This window comes from Lytechinus pictus, chromosome 15 (genome assembly GCF_037042905.1).
Source record: "Lytechinus pictus isolate F3 Inbred chromosome 15, Lp3.0, whole genome shotgun sequence".
NCBI classification, from domain to species: domain Eukaryota; kingdom Metazoa; phylum Echinodermata; class Echinoidea; order Temnopleuroida; family Toxopneustidae; genus Lytechinus; species Lytechinus pictus.
In genome coordinates, this window is record NC_087259.1 from 14,817,436 (window position 1) to 14,839,725 (window position 22,290).

At 37.5% G+C, this 22,290-nt stretch overlaps 1 protein-coding gene across 1 annotated transcript; it reads left to right on the forward strand.

Annotated features, from left to right (window-relative positions):
• Positions 1 to 3,102: 3,102 nt before the first annotated feature.
• LOC129277326 (uncharacterized) lies at positions 3,103 to 6,713 on the forward strand. Its single transcript, XM_064110438.1, has 2 exons — positions 3,103 to 3,261; positions 6,032 to 6,713. The coding sequence occupies exons 1-2, from the start codon at positions 3,209 to 3,211 to the stop codon at positions 6,711 to 6,713; spliced, it is 735 nt and encodes a 244-aa protein (XP_063966508.1). The 5' UTR covers positions 3,103 to 3,208.
• The last annotated feature ends 15,577 nt before the right edge of the window (positions 6,714 to 22,290 follow it).

A 22,290-nucleotide genomic window follows, 5' to 3' on the forward strand; every position in this document is an offset into this window, starting at 1 on the left:
ATGAATCTCTTATTTTTATGGACTGCTGACTGAGAAACCAGGGGCGGCGGAACGTATTTTCGTTGGGGGGGGGGGGGGGCAAAGCCCAAAAGGCTACTTCTATGTAAAAATTTGCATTTTAGTACAAACGGATATTTTCACCATCAGATTATCATCTGAGTTGTGTGTTTTGTAGTAATAAAGTTGAGCAAAGCTTTTTTTAGTGATTTCTGATGACTGATAAAATATATATTTAGTCCTTATCCTTTTTCCGCGAGCGAGCGTAGCGAGCGAAAGGTTTGGAAAAGTTTTCATATCTGAAGTTGTGAAACTCGCTTTTTGGATAATATGGCGCTCATTATACTATTAAAAGGACACCCTCGCAATATGTTGCGAGCGCGAATCGCAAGCTCAAACCTTTGGACATCATTTAAAAATACATGAAAATTAAATATTTCATGCAGTTTTAGTTATCATGAAAAAGTTATGTATCTAAGTAAAGAATTGCAGCGAGCTAGAAGCTCGAGCTGACATTAAAAAAAAATATAATCTGACCAACAAAGGGACCTGATATGACTGAATAATAGGATACACATGCATTTAACCAATCGAATAATGTGAGCGCGAAGCGCGAGCTGAAAATTTGTGATATTCCAACCTGAAAACTGGACATTCTAACACTTTTTTGTAACCAAGAAAAAAATTTGTACATTATTAAACAATAACTGATCCAAGCGGAAAAAGTGAGCCAAAAATTTATAATATTCTTAAGTAAAAATTTGACATTCTAAGCATTTTTGTAACCAAGCACAGAATGAGTACCTTATATAAACAATGATTGATGCGGACGCGAAGCGCGAGCCCAAAATTTTATGATTTCTAACCTAAAATGTTTTGTTGTACTTCACAAAGGGTATTTCATTTTGAAAAAGGGCACATTTCATTTTTTAAAAAGGGCACTTTCCATTTTTTTTGGGGGTGCCCCGGCCCCTGTCCCCCCGCCCCTGTATTTTGAAGCAATATGAAAGAGAGAGAGGGGGAGAGGGAGGGTGAATAAAAATAAATTGAATAATGAAGCGGCTAATTAGAATCAATTGGAATCAACTAAGGATCAGAATAAGAAGAAGTATTTTCTTTTTCAATGCAACCCTAAAGGTATAAAAAGTGTTATGACCAGGAAAAGAAAAGAAAAGAAGAAAAAAAAAGAATTTCCCCGAAAGAAACTATAGGAGAAATAGAATGGTAAATGGTTAAATATGAAATGATTTTCAGGATATGCACGTTAAAATCTGGCATAACATTCGATTTCACATTTAGAAGCCTTTTATTTCACCAGTACGGCTTACGCCAAGTTTTACCCCTCCCAATTTACGAGGGGGGGGGGGGGTTCAAGATCCGTATTGAGACTGAACAATGAGAATTGAAATGTAGTAGATATAGTAGTAGTGGTACAATCATTGTTATCCTTTAATAAACAAATTGCCAAATACATCAATTTATAACTCTTAGCCAGATGAATAAAAGAAAATGAGGTATTTTAAATGGTAAATTGCCAATTCGTCAACTGCCAACTTGTCCACTCACCACATGGTCTAACTTCATTTAGTCTAATGCCATTCCATCCATCAGCATTTCGTCTAACCACTATTTCGTCCAAAAACCATTTGGTCTAATCATCACTTCGTCTAATCACCAGTTGGTCTATGATAATTTCATATCATAACTAGTTGGTCTAATACTCGTTTTATTTCATTCATTTGGCCCAATTAACACTTAGGAAATTGGACGAACTGATGGTAGACCAAATGATAGTAGACGAGTTGGCAATTGGACAAATTTGCATCGGACCAAATTAAAATGAAACTTTAAAATGCAACCAAGAGAGATATACTGTATACTAATTATTATTATTTATTCGGCATTTCAAAATGCATGAATTATCCAATACAAATTACATAAACAATTGGATATACGTGACATAATACAAAGGACTTGAAATAGAAATGAAGGGGCTGCGCGGATTTAGAAAAGGTTATATAATTACCATGAACCACATGTCTTCCTTCCCACACCCCTTTACCTCCATCCAGGTCAGTATAAGAATATAAAAAGAAACATATGAATTAAAAGTATACAACTGAAACTGGCAACAGTTAATTTAGCGAAAGATCCATCAGTAATTATCATTCCAATTGATTCATTGCAACATAAATAATAAAGGAAAAATAATAATGCAAGTAATTTGACTTGATTGTGTAAATATCCAAACTGTTTCGAATCTTGATTGATTACTTAAAAATTGAGGTACACTGAAAATTTGACAAATAACTAAATTAATAAATTGAATACAAATTATCTATCGACTTCAATTTGTATGCATTGAATTGAATTTCATAATTAATATATTTACAAACAATATTCAAACATCGATAATTAATGTACAAAAAACATACCATAATAATCTATGAGTAATCAAGATAAGTTATACATTAATACCAGATGACATCAGAAATATTCTAAATTATTATCAATAAATATTATATCTATTTTTAATAACATTTCAATTATAAAAAGTATGTGTTCATATAATATTCAGAATAAGGAAAAATATTTACAATGTATAAAATGTATGAGTTAGATGATATTCAGAATATCGGAAAATATTTACAAATAAACATAATTGTGAGTTCCATTGGTAACATTCAGAGTAACGGCAACAGCAAGAACTGAATGTCATAATCCAGTTAATGATCAATAATAACCGCAATTGTTGCATTATTGATTTGAAATAAAAACACCTTGTTTTGGAATAACTTTAAGCAGAGAAATCCCCTCTGCATATAATTGAACTCCTGTTTAATACAACTTTAAACAATGATTATGTTTCCAAACATGATATATTTTAAAATTTCAAACATGTACCAGGCTAATTGATGTTATCAATAAATTATTCATATTTTTGCTTTGATGTCGTCTTTTTTATGGTGGGGGTAAGCTCAATTATAGTCCAAAATCCCAGCTTTGTAATCTCATATCAAAACCAAATGATAAAGAAATCATTTTTATAAACAATATTTTCTTCAATGAAATATATTTCCTCATTATTTTCAACTTAAACTAAAACTTGAACTTTCATCAGTCAGTAATCTCTTGTGCATCAATTAATCAGTGATCTACTCTATACTGTGGGATCTATAAAAGGATTATCACTGGATTTAATTCCCTAACAATGGCTAATACAAGGACCACCAAAAATCTTGTCAAGGATGCACTCAAGGATGATGATGTATTCAGGGACCTGGGAACGATTTTTTCAGTGGGGGCGCTGAAATCTCTCCTCAAAGGTGGGGGGAGGAGGGGACACAATTTAATTTTCCATAATTACACACACACCTCTATAAGGGCACCACACACACCCTCACACACACATATATATATATACAGACATATATATGACAGTCACTTCTTTCTTCTTATAAAAGAACATATATATATAATTAGATAACTCGAGCGCGAAGCGCGAGCTATTTTTTTTTTTTGGGGGGGGAAATTTCATGTATTTTGTTCTGAAAAATTGAACATTTTGAGCAATGTTTGTGGTCCTGAACAAGATGTATATGTAACAAATAATAACTGCGAATGTGACCAGTGCGAGCAGATATTTTTTGTATACGCTCTGGTCTGATCGAAAGGGAAGTGTTATAAGGACTGTTTGCAGTTACCCATTAAGACGATACATATATCAACAATCAAATAATGCGAGCGCGAAGCGCGAGCTGAAAAATTTGACATTCCGACCTAAATACTGGACATTCTAAGCAATCATGAACAGGATAGGTATATAACTATACAATCGCTGCGAGCGCGAAGCGCGAGCGGAAACAAAATTGAGATTTCAGACCAAAAAACGAGATATTCTAAGCACTTTTCTAATAATGAAGAGGATAGGTACATAACTATACAATTGATGCGAGCGCGAAGCGCGAGCGGAAATAGAAATGAGATTTCAGACCTAAAAACTGGACATATTAAGCACTTTTGTAATCACGAACAGGATAGGTATATAACTATATACAATTGATGCGAGCGCGAAGCGCGAGCGGAAATAAAAATGAGATTTCAGACCTAAAAACAGGACATCTTAAGCACTTTTCTAATCATGACTAACAGGATAGGTATATAACTAGACAATCGATGCGAGCGCAAAGCGCGAGCGGAAACAAAATTGAGATTTCAGACCTATAATTTTATTGGGACATTCTATTCATGTTTTGTAAATCAAGAAAATGATGGGTAATTTGATATATTATTACATTAGTAATGTTAGCGCGAAGCTCGAGCAGAAAATTTTTGATATTCTGATCTGAAACTCCACACTGAAGGTAATATGGTTTGAACAGATAAAGATAAATCAGACGAACATGAGAATAAAGATTTGATCAAATTCCTACAAGGAATATCAAAGTTATTGTATTTTAAAGATTAGCATTATTCCGGTGAAACAGTTTTAAGCATGTCTTCATTAATATTCAAAGAGCAAACTGATGATGTCATATCCCCACTTGTTCTTTTGTATTTTATTATATAAAATTAGGTTTATTTAATATTTTCCCTTCAAGAACCAAAAACAATTGAATTGACAACTGATTTAGTCTATTAGATATTCTTTGCTGCAACTTATTTCATTATAAGGGAGACATATCATTCACACTGGTATGAAAAAATGAAACAATTTTGATTCCATGTAATAACACAAGAAACAGGATAGTGGGGATGTGACATCTTCAACCCACATGGGCGGAAATCCCAGAGGGGACAGGGGTACGTGTCCCCTTACCAAAAATAGTAGGGGGACACAATATAAAATGTCCCCTTACTATTTTTTGGTCTTTCATTGTGAAAAATACATCACTTCACAATCGAAATAATACCTTTTGGACTAAATGACCTTACATTTTGGGTGAAAAACTTTTTTTCTTCTTTTTTTTTGCTTGTCAAATTTTCCAGACCCTGGTCCCCCTACCTTTGGCGACAGATTTCCATACAAGTCAACCCACCTATTAAATATTAATGACGACATGCATATCACCATTTTCATAAAATATTGCTAAACTTTAGAATTAAATAAACTTAACTATTTGTTATCAGACTTTCATAAAATTGTATTTGATGTAAATATTTTCAGCCCGGAGTAGCCCCAAAACAAGCTGCGTATCTGAATAAACACGCGTGCGCGTGTTTAAAGTTAGACCTAGTATCCAGTCTGGGCATTGTTAATACATTTTGTTATTATAAAAATCAATAATGCGAGCGCGAAGCGCGAGCAGAAAATATTTGATCTGAAAATATTCCGATCTGAAAAAGGGTGAATTTAAACACTATTTTAAGTACTGTGTCGGAAAATTCTGAAGGGGGGGGGGGGGGTCTAAAAACGTCGTTCTTTTTCATTACATTTCTGTCATTTATCAACTTACCACTAGATTTCCAGGAGGTGCTGCCTATGGAAAATAACACATGCAGCACCCCCAAATTTTGGTGGTGCTTCACCCCCATCACCCCCGCTTCCCAGGGCCATGGGGCAGGGCGAAAAGACTGTGAAATTTGATTTCTATTGTCTGGCTTGTAATTGTTAATACAAAACACAGGCGGTCGGGCGCGCGCACACTTGATTCGACATAAAACCTGGAAGTATCTAGTCCAACCCATAGAGATATACATATCTATGCTCCAACCACACCCATGTCCCTCCCTGCTATCGAGTAGTGTGTAAACTATGGTTATCACGTATCGCGCGCGACCACGTCTGTATCGGAGTGCCGAGCTTGATTGACTCGCGTTATAGGAGGGATGTTACTGGAATGTGTGAAAGACTATGTAAATGATTTGTGATTGTCGGATGTGAGAATTATGTTTATTATAACTTATATAAACAAATATAAAGGGAACCTGATTTCGTGGGGGTGCTGCCTATGGAAAATAATACACGCAGCACCCCTAGGGAAATTTCTGGGGGTGCTTCAGCACCCCCAGCACCCCCGCTTCCCAGGTCCCTGGATGTATTGGCCTACATAAAAGGAGCTATTATGGAAGCCTTAGACTCCAAGTTTGATGAACTTATCAAACGTCTAGATGCACAAGATGGATCAATTATGAAACTTCATAATAGGATTAACAGTATGGAGAGTAGTCTTGCAAACCTGCAAAAGAAGCAACAGAAGTGTGAGGAGAAAAATAATTGGTTAGAGAAACAGCTCAACGACCAGGAACAGTACTCAAGGAGAAACTGTATTCGTCTGTTTGGAGTACCTGAGAAAGAGAACGAGAAAACAAGTGAAAGAGTCTGCGAAATAGCACAGCAACATCTTGGTGTCGATCTGCATCTACGTGATATTGACAGAAGTCATCGTGTACCACGTCGTAATGAACCTGTACCTAATGAAAAAGGAGAAATCAAACCAAGAGCGATCATTATTAAACTGACATCGTATCAGCACAGGCAAAATCTACTCATGAACAGAAGAAAGTTAAAGAACACTAAAATGAGTCTGCATGAAGATCTAACAAAGACTAATCGCTCACTTCTGTGGGAGGCAACAAAAGCAAGTAATCTGCAAGGATCCAATGTCCTATCAGCTTGGTCGTCCAATGGGAAGATCATTGTATCGGTGAAAACTACCAATGGACATATGAAGAGACAAATAAACAGGAAAGAAGACCTCCCTGTCATTGGCTAATTATCAAACATTGCCAATTCGTCATATGATTATTCTGTATCAATACTTTTTCTATTTATGATTATTAAATTTGTGTCATAAATGATACAGACATGAGCTGCAAACTCTCCGATTTGTTTTAAAGACCAGTAAATTTCTTTTCTTTTGACATCATGACTTGCAGCTATGATGACCTGTACCTCTGGATTGATATATATTGTTATTTTTTTCTTCATATTCATTGCTCTAAAGCGGGGGGCCGATAACATAAATAATAATACACTCGCTATACACATATAAACTTCACACCGGGAGAAAGCCTTACCTTATTCTTGTATTCTATCCAGGCACTGTGACAGGTCCGCTACGACCGGGGGTTGGGTATGGAATGATGTGGTTGAGTGGCGTGTGTAGTGTGTGTGCCGGGTATGTGTTTTGTACAGCTGACTGGTCTTGTGTTTGTTCCTCCCGCCGATGGGTCATGTGATGTTGTGTGCTTAATTACTACTAATCCCTACTAATCCCCTAACACCATACTTCCCCCCACCCTAAAAAAATTGGGTGGCCCATTTTCTATATAACTTAGCATAACTTGACATACTTAACATAAGGTAACCCTAAACATAAAACCATAAAATATACATCAACGTTCATTTGTTTTTCCTTTTTTTTTCTTGATCATATCTTTTTCTTTCCTTTTTTCGTATTCTTTGATCTTTTTTCTTTCTTTTCTTCTTTTGTTTTCTTTTTCTTTTCTCCTTCATTTTTTTTTGTCTGTGATCTTTTTTCTTTTTCTTTTCTTTTGAGATCTTTTTTTTCTTTTCTTTGTGATCTTTTTTTCTTTTCTTATTTTTTCTTATTTGTTCATGACATAGATATAACATAAATACATCAATATATACATTGTACATCAATATCAATCATAAAACATATTCTTACCTTGTCTCTGCCTTGTTTATGTATCTAAGTAAAAAAGTAAGCAAATATTTAAATCGATACATACATACATATATATATATTATTACTTATCTGATCTAATTTTCCAATTTCAACAAAAAGCATAACTCAATAAGAATTGTAAATCATAGGCGTCTATTTTCCGTATTACATATATAAAGCATAATAAACACATATAAAATACAACTTTTGTATATAAAATAAATAGCCTTACAATGAAGGTAAAAGGCAGAGACAGGTGCGAGGGAGTAGCATTGCCCCATTATTTGAGGCAATAGAGCTCCCTTGCTTTAATCTGCCATAACCAGGATCGATACTGAATTCAAGATGGACACATTCCAAGGGGGCGCTCTCATGAAAACGTTTCATAGGATGCCTCCCAGAACGGGTCGCTTTCTTGTTTTACAAGTTGCACACCTGGCTATATGCAGATGAGTGTCTTCCGACATGCCGTATCGGTATATTACTGAGAGCTACCGATCCCAGCATGCCATGCTGAAGGAGGATCATGACTAAGCTGGATGATGTAATGTCGTAGTGATTCAGAAATCATCATGACATCACGCTCATCCTTCTCCATCAAGATGACTCCTTCTCTGTAATGGTAGAAGAGTCTCTTCGATCAGCCGGCTCTTTCTTGTATGTTAACCACCTGCAGGGGGGCTCGAGGAATTGGTTCCGCATGATCTTGACTAAATCGTCAGAAGGCGGCTCCTCTGCCACCTCAGCTGGGTCAACTATTCGGATCTCAAATAAATTGGCTTTGTTGAAGGATGTTTCCATGCACATTACAGGAAAAGATTCAACAGCCTCATTTGGGACCCTTTGTCTTTGACTTAATGGCACATCTTTGTCTAATCAATCGACAAGGTGTACCAATCAATTTCTTTTTAAGTAGAAACCTTCTCAACTCCTGTTCCCCTGGGGCCAGCCCCTCAATAGAGCGGCTCCAGGGATCCAGAAGATGAAGAGTATAGACCTGATTCATGAGTATCCACAATGGGACACATTCTGAGGGTTCTACGTCAGGTCCTACAATCAAGACTTATAAGCCTTCCCAATCATATCACCTTGTTTTATGGATCTTCTCTTTGTATGATTGGTAGGTCTTCACCATTCATAGTTAAGATAGCATTTGGGATGCTAATATTGGCATTGTGTTTTCGTAACAAGTCAACGCCAAACAACATCTCATCTGCTATCGGAGCTACATAAATCTTCTCGCTGAGTATTTGGGCACCCAGCTTGATATTGATAGGCCCTACCACCATGCCGTCCATTTTCATGTCTCGGCCAGCCCCCTTAAGGATTACACGCTTAAGGATGGGCGGCCGAGGCTGGAGGCGTTTGAATAGCCTATCTGATATAATGGTGACAGCTGCCGCAGTGTCCAAAACAGATGTAATGGGCTCTTTGCCAACTGTCAACCCAACACTCAATGTTGAAGTAGACATAATTCTACAAATGACTACTTCAATATCTTGATCTTTAACCTCACCAGGAATGTCTGGTGGCCATGGTGGATTCCTCCAAGGAACATCTATTACCTCAGAGAATTTTGGGCTCCCTGGACTTGCTTGTGAGTCCGGTGCCCGTGAGCTACCATGGTCTTGTGGCATGAGGCTGTCCTTTAATGGAATGGAGATGGTGGGGATCTGTGATCGGATCGGGGATTCCCCATCTCCTCCGATCCCTGTCCATTTCCCTCCTCCTCGAAGGTGACAGCCCTAAGTCGTCTGTTCTGAGCAGGCGATCTCCCTCTGGGGCAGGCCCTACTGAAATGGCCTTCTTCCCCACAGTTGAAGCAGCCTGCGAAGTTTCGCTGCCGATCGGTTGGTGGAAGGCCCGAAGATGGTCTTCTGCCTCCTTCTGACCGATCCGGCGTTCTATTAGAGGTATACCTCGGCCTGTCTGATGTACCCGGAGCTCGACCAGAGGTATACTTTGGTCTGTCCGGTGTTCCCAGAGCTCGGCCGGAGGTATATTTTGGTCTTTCAGGTGTGACAGGGGCACGGCCGGAGGAGTAACTCGGCTGGCCTCTTGACACCGACAAAAGTTCTTTAGTACTCCGAGACAGATCCGTGATTGCAGCAACCATCGAATCCATCTTGGAGGCCCACATTGCATTCTGAGCCTCCAGAGCACTGATTCTAGCCTCAAGGCTAGAATTTCCTTTGGTGGCAGCTTCCGGAGGAGACGACTCTTGTACCCTGAGGTCATTCTTATCTTCTCCTACAGAGAGCTGCCTTACTTCGTTTCTCAGCCTAGGGCCATGCTTCTGCATGGTCTTCTGGGTAAACTGAAACCATTTGTACTTGGTCATGGCTTCATCTAATGTCCCAGGCCGAGAAGTCAGGACATGATGCCCTGCATCTTTGTCTTGGGCACCTTGGCAGAACCTTGCCACTACAAGTTCTTGGACGAACTTGTCAGGTAGGCCTACAAAGGCCTGACCTGCAAGTGTCATAAGCCTGTCTGCCCATTTGATTATGTCTTCATCCGAGCGTTGGAAAGCCGATTGAAATTGCATCCGAGTAACTTCCGGCTCCTCCTGGAGAGCGAACCGCTTCTCCAACTTGGTAACCAAGTCAGAGAAGGCGATATTTGGATTGCTCTCCTGGATGAGGGCCATCAACTTACTGGCTTCGGCCTCCAACGCCAGACACAGCTGATATTTCTTGTCTGCATCAGACATGCCATGTCTTTCGGTGTAAAGTTGGAACTTTGAATAGAAGGCCGCCCAACTTCCCTTGCCGTCGAACGAAATGGTCTTCGGCAAAGAGGTTGGTCTAGAAGGGGGCCTTCTGTCGTCATATTCTGGTACCACAGGTCTTGAGGCCGAAGTAAGTCTGGTGACGCGGGGCGGCTGATTTCTTGTTGGCAGCCCCAAGTATCCAGGACTTACTGATGGCCTTGTGGTGTTTCTATTTTCACTGTATACTGGGCCTCCATGTCCATCTCTTTGGGGTCCAGCGCCTTGATACACAGGGTTGCTACCCCCATGTTGCAAGTCACATGGTCCTTGGGGAGAGGTTTGCGGGGCCACAGTGTTAGGGTAGTGTGGCGGATATCTGCCTCCAGCCCATGGTGGGCAATACCCACCGTAGGCGGCAGCAGGGTTGCAGTATGGAGGAGCTGGTTGTCCAATTCCTCCGAATGGCATCATCTGCATCATCCTAAACATCACGCCATACATTTCCTCGTACTGTGCTTGCGTGAAGTTTGGAACGGCCTGTGGAAAGCTATGTGGAGGTGTCTGGGTAGTTTGGTTGGTCATTGCTGGTCGGCAACCCTGAGCTCTGGGAGCCTGACCATGCGACTCTACTTGGGCACGAGGACCAAATTGGAACTGGGGTCCTGGTGGGGAAGCTACCTGGGCACGAGGACCACATTGGAACTGGGGTCCTGGTGGGGTAACTTGGTGGGGACCCTGTGGTGGGAACAGGCCATCGTTCCATCCTGAAAATCCAAATTGATTTGCCCAGAGGGACTTAGCCCTATCTTCTGGAGAGGCCGAAGGCTGCTGAGTAAAAGCGCCACCTGGCCTCCCCCTGTGAAAAATAAGGGGGCCTCCCCGGCCTGTGTCTGAGAAGACTGGCCTACAGCACCCTGTGCGCTATGTGCATGGGTGTGCTGTGGCCAAGCCTCAAACGCCTGGCTTACGGGGGGCTCCTTAGACGGAATAAGTGGAACGCTCGTAGAAGGCTCGTCTCCTTCGGAGCGCACTTCTCTGCGGTCCACATTATGAGCCGTTGTTGTTGGCTCATAATCAAAGGCGTAAACTAATAGTTCCGCCTTCGGTATGTGAGGTATTGACATGAATGTATCCGGAGTAAGGTCAGCCGCCTCCCTCGCGTGTAGAATGCGGTTGGCGGTGGCCATACCCACTCCGGGCAGACTCATCAATTCCTCAGACGAACAAAAGTTGATTTTGATTCTTGGAATGTTGCTCGCCATCTTGATGTAGAAATTAATCAGTAACAAAAATTAAATTCCAAAATTGAACTGTAATTAACCAAAAATTATCCTGCAGACTTTGTCTTGCGGATAAAATCAAAATAAATCTGGGACAAAATTAACTTTTTGAAAAAAAAATGAAAGAGAATTAACAGAACTAACCTCACACTAACCTCACAAGAATGTAATCAAATTAAAATCCAGAGGCTACCTTGCCTAAAAAATAAAATTCCTAATTCTTAGGAGAGAAAAGAAAAAATGCAAACAATCGAACGCTCACTTGTTCAAAGAAAGATATGAAAAATATATAGAAATAATTTCAAATAAATAAATTCTTATTATTTATTTATTTTTTTTCTGTTTTTTGAACAAAAGTTAATATTTACAAGTACAATTTATCTAAATATATACAAAATTTATTTAATTATACAATTTATAATTAATTGATTGAATATGAATTTAATACAAATGTCAGCAGCACAGCTCACAGCATTCACTCAACGGCAGCACCAGCAACAAAATATATTATACAACAGCAGCAGCAACAATTCAATTACACAACGGCAGCAGCAATAAAACAACAAAATATTCAATACAGCAGCAGCAGCAACAATACAACAGCACAGCAACAGCAGCAAAATATTCAATACAGCAGCAGCAGCAACAACAAACTAATTAATACAAGACTGAATTTCCTTATCTCCTGAGACGCGTGACCAAAAATAATAAATTCCTAATAATTAACAGCAGCAGCAGCAGCAGCAGCAGCAAATTTCTGGTGTTTTCTCCAAAAAACACCCAGAAATATATTTACTACAAAAAAATACTAACAACAGCAGCAGCAGCAGCAGCGCGGCGGTCAAAGGAGAAAAGCAAATTCAGGCTTGTAATAAAATAATCAACTCACAACATCAATAATATTCAGCAATCCATTCACACCACATCAGTAAACACAGTCAAACGCAATCAAAATTTCATCAAAGTTAATCACACTCGGTGGCCACAAAAATATATCCTAATGAGGGAAGATTTAAATATATGGTCAACAAAATGAGTGGATATTTACCCTAACAGTACAACGTATAATGTTTTGTCCAAAAAAATCCGATTAGCTCCTGTCGAGCTAGCCGCTGATTTCCTTCAAGGCCAGCACGGCAGTGCCGATCGGTAAAAAAATTGAGTATATTTACGGAACTAAAAATCAAACTTTTTCCACCAAAAAATAAAATCTCAAACTATAATAATATGTTACTTTTTGTTTTATTTAATATTATGGACGAAACAGAGTCAAACAGCTCAAATTAATAAAAAGCCTAAAATTTTCAAGATGGCGGCGGCTTTTTTATATTCGGCCACGGCCAACGCAGATTCTGCAACGGCGTTGGCTGTGGCGAAGTAAAGAAAATGTTTTGCCGAAAATAAAATAAAAATCGCTTTAATCCTCGTCGCCAGTAAAGCGGGGGGCCGATAACATAAATAATAATACACTCGCTATACACATATAAACTTCACACCGGGAGAAAGCCTTACCTTATTCTTGTATTCTATCCAGGCACTGTGACAGGTCCGCTACGACCGGGGGTTGGGTATGGAATGATGTGGTTGAGTGGCGTGTGTAGTGTGTGTGCCGGGTATGTGTTTTGTACAGCTGACTGGTCTTGTGTTTGTTCCTCCCGCCGACGATGGGTCATGTGATGTTGTGTGCTTAATTACTACTAATCCCTACTAATCCCCTAACACCATAGCTCAATAATTTTGACCTATTTTAATATGAAAGTCATTCAAGTTTAACTTGACTTCACCGTATTTTCTTTTTATCTTTATTTGATGTGAGACTTCATATTATCCCGCATATTATACTTTTCCTTGTAATGTTATATTTACAAAGCGCCAATATGTTTGTTTGTGTAATGTCGCCATCTGCGACGGATTGTTGTTTAATCGCCCCTTGTTCGGCCGGCGCTGTTCTGTGAGGTAAAGCCCGATGAAGTTGGCTTATTAAACTGTATTATTAACTGGCTACTCATCTTTCATTTAATTATTGTCGTGGTGACAGCTGGGATTTGGACCTTTGCCTACCCCACACAACGATGAGTTTCATGCAATCCTTGCAGCCAGTTGGTCGGCAAATCCTTTGCCGTGATAGGTATAATAAGTTTGCCCACAGTCACAGTGTCGTAACCAGTCCCACATATAGCCGTTCATGGCTGCTTCCCCACTGTTGAGGATCAATTCCCATCCTCGCCCCCAGGCCTGTGAGAGAGGCCACCTTAGACTAAGTACAGAAAAGACATGTTCGTCGTTTTCAGAATCACATGCTACTTGTTCAAAACAAATTTTTAATTCACATAATCATTTGAAATTGAATCACAGTGTGACTGGAATAGATGAATCAACCAGTGCCAGTCTTGATTGTAAGTGTGAGGATGAGGATTTTGATGAATATAATTGTGATGATGATGACTGTGAGCTGTTAGATATTGATTGTAATTACAATGAAGATGCTTATCAATGTCATGTTTTTGGAAGGAATGAGAATGATGAACCAGTCAGTGCCTGTGTTGATTGGAATAATGAAGATGGTTGTGATTCTGACCAATGTGAATATGTGGGAAAGGATATGCCTCCCAAAATACATGTATGTTCCCAGAGTCAGATCCCAAGTAGAATCTCGCGTAGATATAGTAAGCCCATCTTACATGTAGGTGAAGAACAAATTCAACATGACAATACAAGTCTTAGACATGATAAATGTGAGGGTTATGTATCAGAAGATGAGTATGAGTGTTGTGATGATGCATCAAAAGTTCATCCCAAGAAAGATGCAGATGTACATTTGTTTGATCAGTCTCACGTCTGGCCTATTCAGGTATTACACGCTACCATATCACCTGACTATAACAAGCATATATCTATTGATACTGGTCCCACTAATTATAGTAGAAAGCCTGAATCCCCTTCATTCCAACATAAGAGTTTAGATGTGTGCCCGCTATGTCTTGAAGCTTGTCGCCATAGTTATCATCACCATTTTGGCGATTGCCCCTTCCTTCCCATACATGAGAAACGCATTATATCCCAAGCTCGAAAAGCCACTAACGTTCTTGGCTATGCTAACGATTTCCAGAGTTGCAGTGATTATTGTGATGATTCTGTTAATCATGACCTTGGTTGTGTGATGGTTCCCGGTCGTATTCCCGTGGAGTGTGTTGACCGTGCGTCAAATGCTGTGGATCACTCCTCTGAAGATCCTAGCGTGAGTTTTGGTTGTGTTGATGACTCGGAGTCAGAGTCACATATTCATGAAGATACTCTATGTTATGAAAGCTCATCAGAGTCAGATGAGACCCAAGATAATACACCACATTGTGCTGTGGCTAGTGAATCTGTCGTGACTAATCAGGCCCTAACTCCTTATGTAGACCTTTTCCATGGTAACCACTGTGTCCGTGTTGAACTTGACAGTGGGTCTGCAGAGAATTTGATCAGTCATTCATTGGTTAAGTGTCTAAGAGGTGACATTATTGCCACTTCTCACCTGCACCCAACCGGCTATTCATCGTCACCTTTTGTCATTGTAGGTGAGACTTGTCTCACATTTTCTAGAGATGGCAGGGACTTCCCTTTTAAATGATTTGTTGTTGAGTCTTCGAGCCTTAGTGTGCGAGTCGGTATTCCATTCATGGAATTGTACGATGTGTTCGTTCGTCCCGCTAAGCGCGTCGTCACGTTAAGCGTTGGACCATCGTACGTATACGGTCCTCCGCTTCAGTCTAGTCCTGTTGTCAACGCGCCTGCTGCACGTTCGCCTGCCTCGTTTTCCGATATCGTTGAACAGCAGCCTCACCCTGCTACGTCTCCAGAGCACGCCACGTTCAGTGATGGACCATCCTCCGCACTTGGTCCTTCGGTTCGCTCTAACTCTACGACCGTTAACACACCTGCTGCGTGCTCGCCTGATTCGTCCAACGGTGTCTTCAAACAGGAACCTGATACCCCGTCATCCCCAGTCTTAAGTTTGTCTGGCCATCGTTCGACATTCTCAAGCCTACGATCATCTGCAGTCGAATGCCCTGGAGACTACACCACACTTGCTACATGCTCAGAGGTGCATCCCTTGGACAATGAGGACGTGCTTGAGTCTCAAGAATCACAGTTTCTCAGTCTAGAGAGAGATCCTGTTGGCCACATTGAGGACTGCAATCCCTCGCTTCATCGTCAGTCTAAGTCACATCAGTCTTCGCACAGGCTACCCATCTCTTCTGTGTCTGTGAACACCAAGTGCTCCCCTGATGCTCTCCAATGACTGAAGCTGACAGTACCAGTCCTAATTACACCACAGAAGATATCTTGCTTCATCTTAAGACTCACCACCCTTACACCCTAGAGATCAATGCCCCCCCCCCCTGGTCGACCCCCGGAATCACCTCCCGGAACTCTTACCAGTCATCAGAGCTTGTCACATTATTCCAGGTACACAATGTTTACTGTCTCTCCGAATTTGCAGAGTCGCCCCTTCCATCCCTGTGGTGATCGCACTGGACTGCCTCCAGGCCGTCCCCCAGACCAGACAGACTGTTACATCTTTCCTGACCAGATCAAACGATCATTTGATGATTTCACTTCCCTAGCGGATGCAGACTATTTGTCTGAGCTGAGAAAAAGGACTCATTTTTAATATCAGTATTATGTATTATTGGACTATTGAACTTTCCTAGCAGATACGGACTGTTTTACTAAACTGAGAAAAGACTCGTTTTCACTATTTCATAATTTAAGTGCACTGTTGTGGATGATTTGCTCAGTGTGGAATGCATGCACATTCGTGTACAGCTTCTGTGTGACCATATTGGACTTCACTGATTTTCCAATAGCCTTTTAAATTTATATTATGCTGTGTTTTGCGATGTCTTTTCAACATTTCCCTTCACTTGTTCTCTACTTTACCCAAATTTTTTCTTTTCCTTTCAATGTTTCATACATGGTTTTTATGCTGATATATGACTTATTGCTTTGTATGTCAGAAATTTTGTAGTTACATGTATTCACCTTTCTACAGCTATTCAAAGTAGTCGATATTTTGTATTTAACAGTATTTTGTGTATACATGACTTTATTATTGACTATTTTTAAATGGGCATGTAATTGTTTTGGTTATTGATTTTCACTGGTATCTATTGCAGGTTGTCAAAGTCTGTGCACTCCTTTATCAGTCTATGTTTCATACATAACTTTTTGATTAGCGTGTTTGCTAATGGTTTGTTTGCAGGTAAGGCGTTAATTAAAGGTAATACCTGATCAGCCTTTAGTACAGTGTGGATGTGTATTATGTTTGTTTACCTATTATTGATTTGAGCAAGTTTAGATTTTTAACACAATGCAAAATTTTTTATTAATCCAAACTTAACACCCCTCCCACCTTAATAGCCTATTGGTTTTGTTATGCAGGTTATTCACGCTTTTAACTTATGATTATATTAACTTGTTAACATGAGACTGCTTGATATGTAGTGTAATTTCGTTTTGGTTAATTATTGTAATGCCCTTATACTTTATTTAAATGTTTTACAGTTCTTGGTGTGTTCAGTTAGTCTCCATTTACCTGTTTGTTATGTGCATATTTCTGATTGGGTATGCTACAGCCTCCACTATGCATTTATATAATGGTATGTTTTTGGTGATGTATGTATTTTGTTATATTTTTAACCCCCGGTTTCAAAATATTTGGTAATGTGGTTTGTGTACGACAGCATTCTTTTAATTTTGGTAATTGTTATTGACTGCGATTTACAGTCATAGTGCATAGTTTACATATATATTTTTTGGGAGTGTTGACATTGAGGAGTGGACATTGATTTATATTTTGAATGATACGGTATGGATTGAGCAATTGCTTGGTCTGGTATATTTCCCCTGTTTTTTTTAATAATTCAATTGCCTTTTAAGGGACTTACAACAGGTTTTTCCTTTATTTACAGTTGTAAGGGAGGAAATATGGAATATACAATTATGTTGATAATTGCAGTTTATCAGTTTATGTATTGATATGTCAATCTCTTGGTAATAGCAGGTTATCAGTTTTTGTATTGATATGTCGATGTTTGCAGTTTATTATTTTAATGTTCTGGCTTGGAAATGCTAAGGGTGTTTCTGTTTCTGAGTTAGTAATTTACTTTTGCTATTTACATATCTTTTACTTTAATACATTGTATGCACTGGTATACAATGTATATGACAGTGATAGGCTTGTTATGTGAAAGAGTACAATTCATGCTTTCATAGGCGTTATTTTGATAAAGGTTTTAATTATATGCTTACTAAGGATTTTTATATTGTCAGATATGTTTGTTCTGAGGATATAGATTGAATTGAATATTATTGGTTATTTAAGGTTTTGTTACAAGACGAGAGAAGAAGAAAAGTGGTTGCGCCAATATGTTTGTTTGTGTAATGTCGCCATCTGCGACGGATTGTTTTTTAAACGCCCCTTGTTCGGCCGGCGCTGTTCTGTGAGGTAAAGCCCGATGAAGTTGGCTTATTAAACTGTATTATTAACTGTAACTGGCTACTCATCTTTCATTTAATTATTGTCGTAGGTATATTAGCCATATTAACATAGGTAACTTTAAACTTGTTATACTTGTTATACTTTTCCTTGTCATGCTATATTGACAGTGGTAATTTAAACTTTGTTATTTTAGTCTTGACTTGAGCATAGTTTTCCTTCTGTTTTTCAATTATATTATAATCTTTATCTTTGTCATGCTATTGACATTGACATTTTTTATTACAGTTATTTAATCTGAATTTTTTTAAAATTATTATTCATTAGACAGCTAGAACACAATGATTTCAGGCACAACATAGTCTGCAATTTTTTTTTTCTCTCTCTCTTTTCTCTTTTCACTGAATGATTGTCATTTACACTGTGTTTACATTTACAACATGAAATTTCAAGTTTTACGATTGTTCTAATATATATGTATTTTACGTATTCCATTCAGACAGCTTGTCTGTCACCAGTAATTTTTTTTTCTTCTAATATTATATGCATTTGCTATCCAGGCTAATGAATATATCATTCATTGCTTCATCTTATTCATCTGTTATACTTATAATAATTATATACTGCCATTTTAGTTTTTATTATCTGAATGTGCTAGTGTATGTACTTGTGTGTGTGTGTTTTGACTATGTCAAGTTGTCCCCCCTCTCCAGGTAATGTAATTGATAATACTGATTTTACTCATGTTGTATCATCTATTGAGCAAGAAAATATTGATGACTTAGACCCAGATGACAATTTTTATGTTTTTGACAATCCTTCAAGATATTGGTTATGTAATGAATTCAATAATAACAAACAGATATGTGAAGAAAACACAGAGAGATTTACATGTAGTATGCTTCATTTTAATTCTAGAAGTCTATATAGAAATTGTGATGATATTCATTCCTTTATTACTCAACTTAATTTAAAATTTTATATTTATGGTTTTAGTGAAACGTGGATTCATAATAACACACCATTCTTGTTTAATTTAGACGGATACAGTTTTTATCACAGTGACAGACATGATCGAAGAGGAGGCGGTGTTGCCTTGCTAATCCATAACTCATTTAATGTCAAAATAAGATCAGATATATGTTTATCAAATTATTATTGTGAATCCCTTTTTATCGAAATAGTATTGCAACATAGAAAGAATATTGTGGTTGGTGTCATATATAGAGATCCTCATGTAGATATCAAAGGCTTTAATGAAAATATTGATGAATGTCTTGACAAATTGTCGCATGAAAATAAGTGCATTTACATTATAAGCGACTTTAATATAAATTTTCTGAACATTGATTCCAATAAATACATAAATGATTTTGTTAATATTTTATATAATAATTCATTTCGACCTTTAATAGATAAGCCCACCCGGATTACCACCCAATCTTCAACTTTAATCGACAACATAATTACTAACGTACACACTTCTCAAATTCAGACAGGGATATTCTAAATAAGTAATCTGTATTTAAGTAATCTGTATTGCGAACAAAAGACCAATAAAATTCTACCTCCTACCTTACATAAGACAGATACAGCTTCTATAAATTCTCTGAAAAATGACTTATCTAATATTTCTTGGGATGAAGTTGTATTAGGCAAAGATATTGATAATGCCTATTGTAAATTCATGCACTTTTTTAAAACTGACAGTAACTGTGTATCAATAAGAACAAAAACAAAAACAAAAAATACGCAAGCCATGGATAACAAACTCTTTATTGAAATGCATACATAAAAAAGACAATTTATATAAACGTTTTTGCAAAAGTAGAAATCAAACAATTGAAAGGAAGTTTAAATCTTATCGAAATAAATTGAACCTAATTCTAAAAAAGGCCAAAAAACAATATTATAGTAAGTTGTTGCAAAAACATAAAAATCTTATTAAGTTGTGGAAAATAATTAATGAGGTTCTTTTTACAAATAACATAATTTAAACACTTATTTCCTGAAAGATGGTGGTAAAATAACTGATGATCAAATTATCGTAGAAGAATTTAATACTTTTTTTGCTAATATAGCTACCAATATCAAATCAAATATTCCCCAGCGTTCTAATAATTTTTTGTCTTATCTCTCAAACCAATGTCAAAATTCTATATTCTTATATCCTACAAATGAACATGAAATTATTGAAATAGTAAAACATTTTAAATCAAGTAAAAGCATGGGATTTGATGGAATTAGTCAGTGTGTTATTAAAAAAGTAATTCATTTCATAACAAAACCCCCAATAGTAGAGCGGATTAGCTCCAAAAATCACAACAATTGTGCAAATTTTGACTAAAGCATAAAACTTTCACAAGTATTAGTATATGCCATAAGATTTATTTTAAAGATGGGAGGTAAATTTATAAATGCCATTTTCGGCCGTTGCCATGGCAACGGATTAATTTCTCAAAAACAACATACATTCCCATATAAATGGTAAATAAACATGATATAGATGACCAAAATGATAATTTTCAGGCTCCCGTTTGAAAACATATGAAATTTAGAAATATTCAAGATCATCAAGATAGTTCCAATTGGTCCGTTGCCATGGCAACGGCTTGTTTTTCCCCAGAAAAATAAAAATTTTGATTAAAAAAAGTTGTAGAATATGATATATCTTTAATTTCCCCAAATTTTACAGTGCTTAACAAAGATATTTTGGTTGCTAAATGTGTAAATTACATCTCAAGCCATTGCCATGGCAACCAAATAACATCTAATTTACAAAAATAACATGGTTGTCAAGACAATGGATAGGTGGAAAATACAATTGGAATTGACTTAATCTGTATGCTTAAGTTTTGACCCCCTCATTTGAACAAAAAATACAAAATTGTTCTGCAGGAGTTCTTTATAAAGATAAAATATTATGTTGCTTTGGAAATGCTTGAATTGAATTTAAAAAGGAAAAATTTTACAAAGGGCCCGTTGCCATGGCAACAGCTTATTTCCCTCTAGAAAGGTAAAAATATTGATAAAAATGTAGAATACATGTACGGTATGATCATCATTCCATTTTCCCTAATTTAAAGGTACTAATCGAGATATGTTTGTGACTAAATTTATAAATATAACATCTTCAGCCATTGCCATGGCAACCAAATAACATCTAATTTTTTTAAAAAGTGGATGATAAGGTTAAAAACAGGTGAAAGATACAATGAATATTAACTTAGTGTGCATTCGTAAGGTCTGACCTACTCGACTAATTTAGGGGAAATAATACAGTCAGTGTTCTGCATAAACTAATTAAAATGATAAACATTGATGTTGCCTTGGTAATACTTGAATTCAACGATAAATATCAATGTTCCAAATGGCCTGTTGCCATAGAAACGGATCATTTATCCAAGAACAGTAGCAGTTTTGATTTTAAAAATGACTGTATAATCTGATTTTTCTTTCATTTCCCTTAACTTTAGGGTAAGAATAGATATGTTTGCTGTTAACATGCAAATAACATATAAATCCATTGTCATGGCAACCAAATAACATCTAAATTGAAAAAAATATAACATGGTTGACATGATAATGGACAGGTGGAAAATGCAATTTATAACAATTAACTCAAGGTTTGACCCAGTCATTTAATTTTGAACAAAGATTACAGTGTTTTGCATTAGTTCATTAGAATGATGAAATTTGAGGTTGCCTTGGTAATGCTTGAAGTTAATGATAGATATCAATGTTGCAAATGGGCCGTTGCCATGGCAACGACTCTTTTTTTTCCCAAGAAAAGCACCAAATTTGATCGAAAAACAGTTTAAAATCTGCATTTTGTCATAAATTTCCCCTAATTTTAGGGTGCAAAGCATAGATATGTTTGCTGTTGATGTACAAATAACTTAAGCCATTGCCATGACAACCAAATAACATCTAATTTCAGTGGCTTAATATGGTTTCTATGCGATGGTTTTAAGGGTGAAGTAGTACATTGGGACTAGTTACAAGGACAGCCAGTGGTCTGACGTGTCCAAAACCCTAAGACGGCTTCCAAAAATGGAGTTTGAAATGGCTGTTGATATATAAATGGACATATAGGTCATTTCCTATCAATCTGAGATATATGATTTTGGTGTCTAGACCATGGTTTCAATGGTCAAATAATACACTATGACAAGTTGA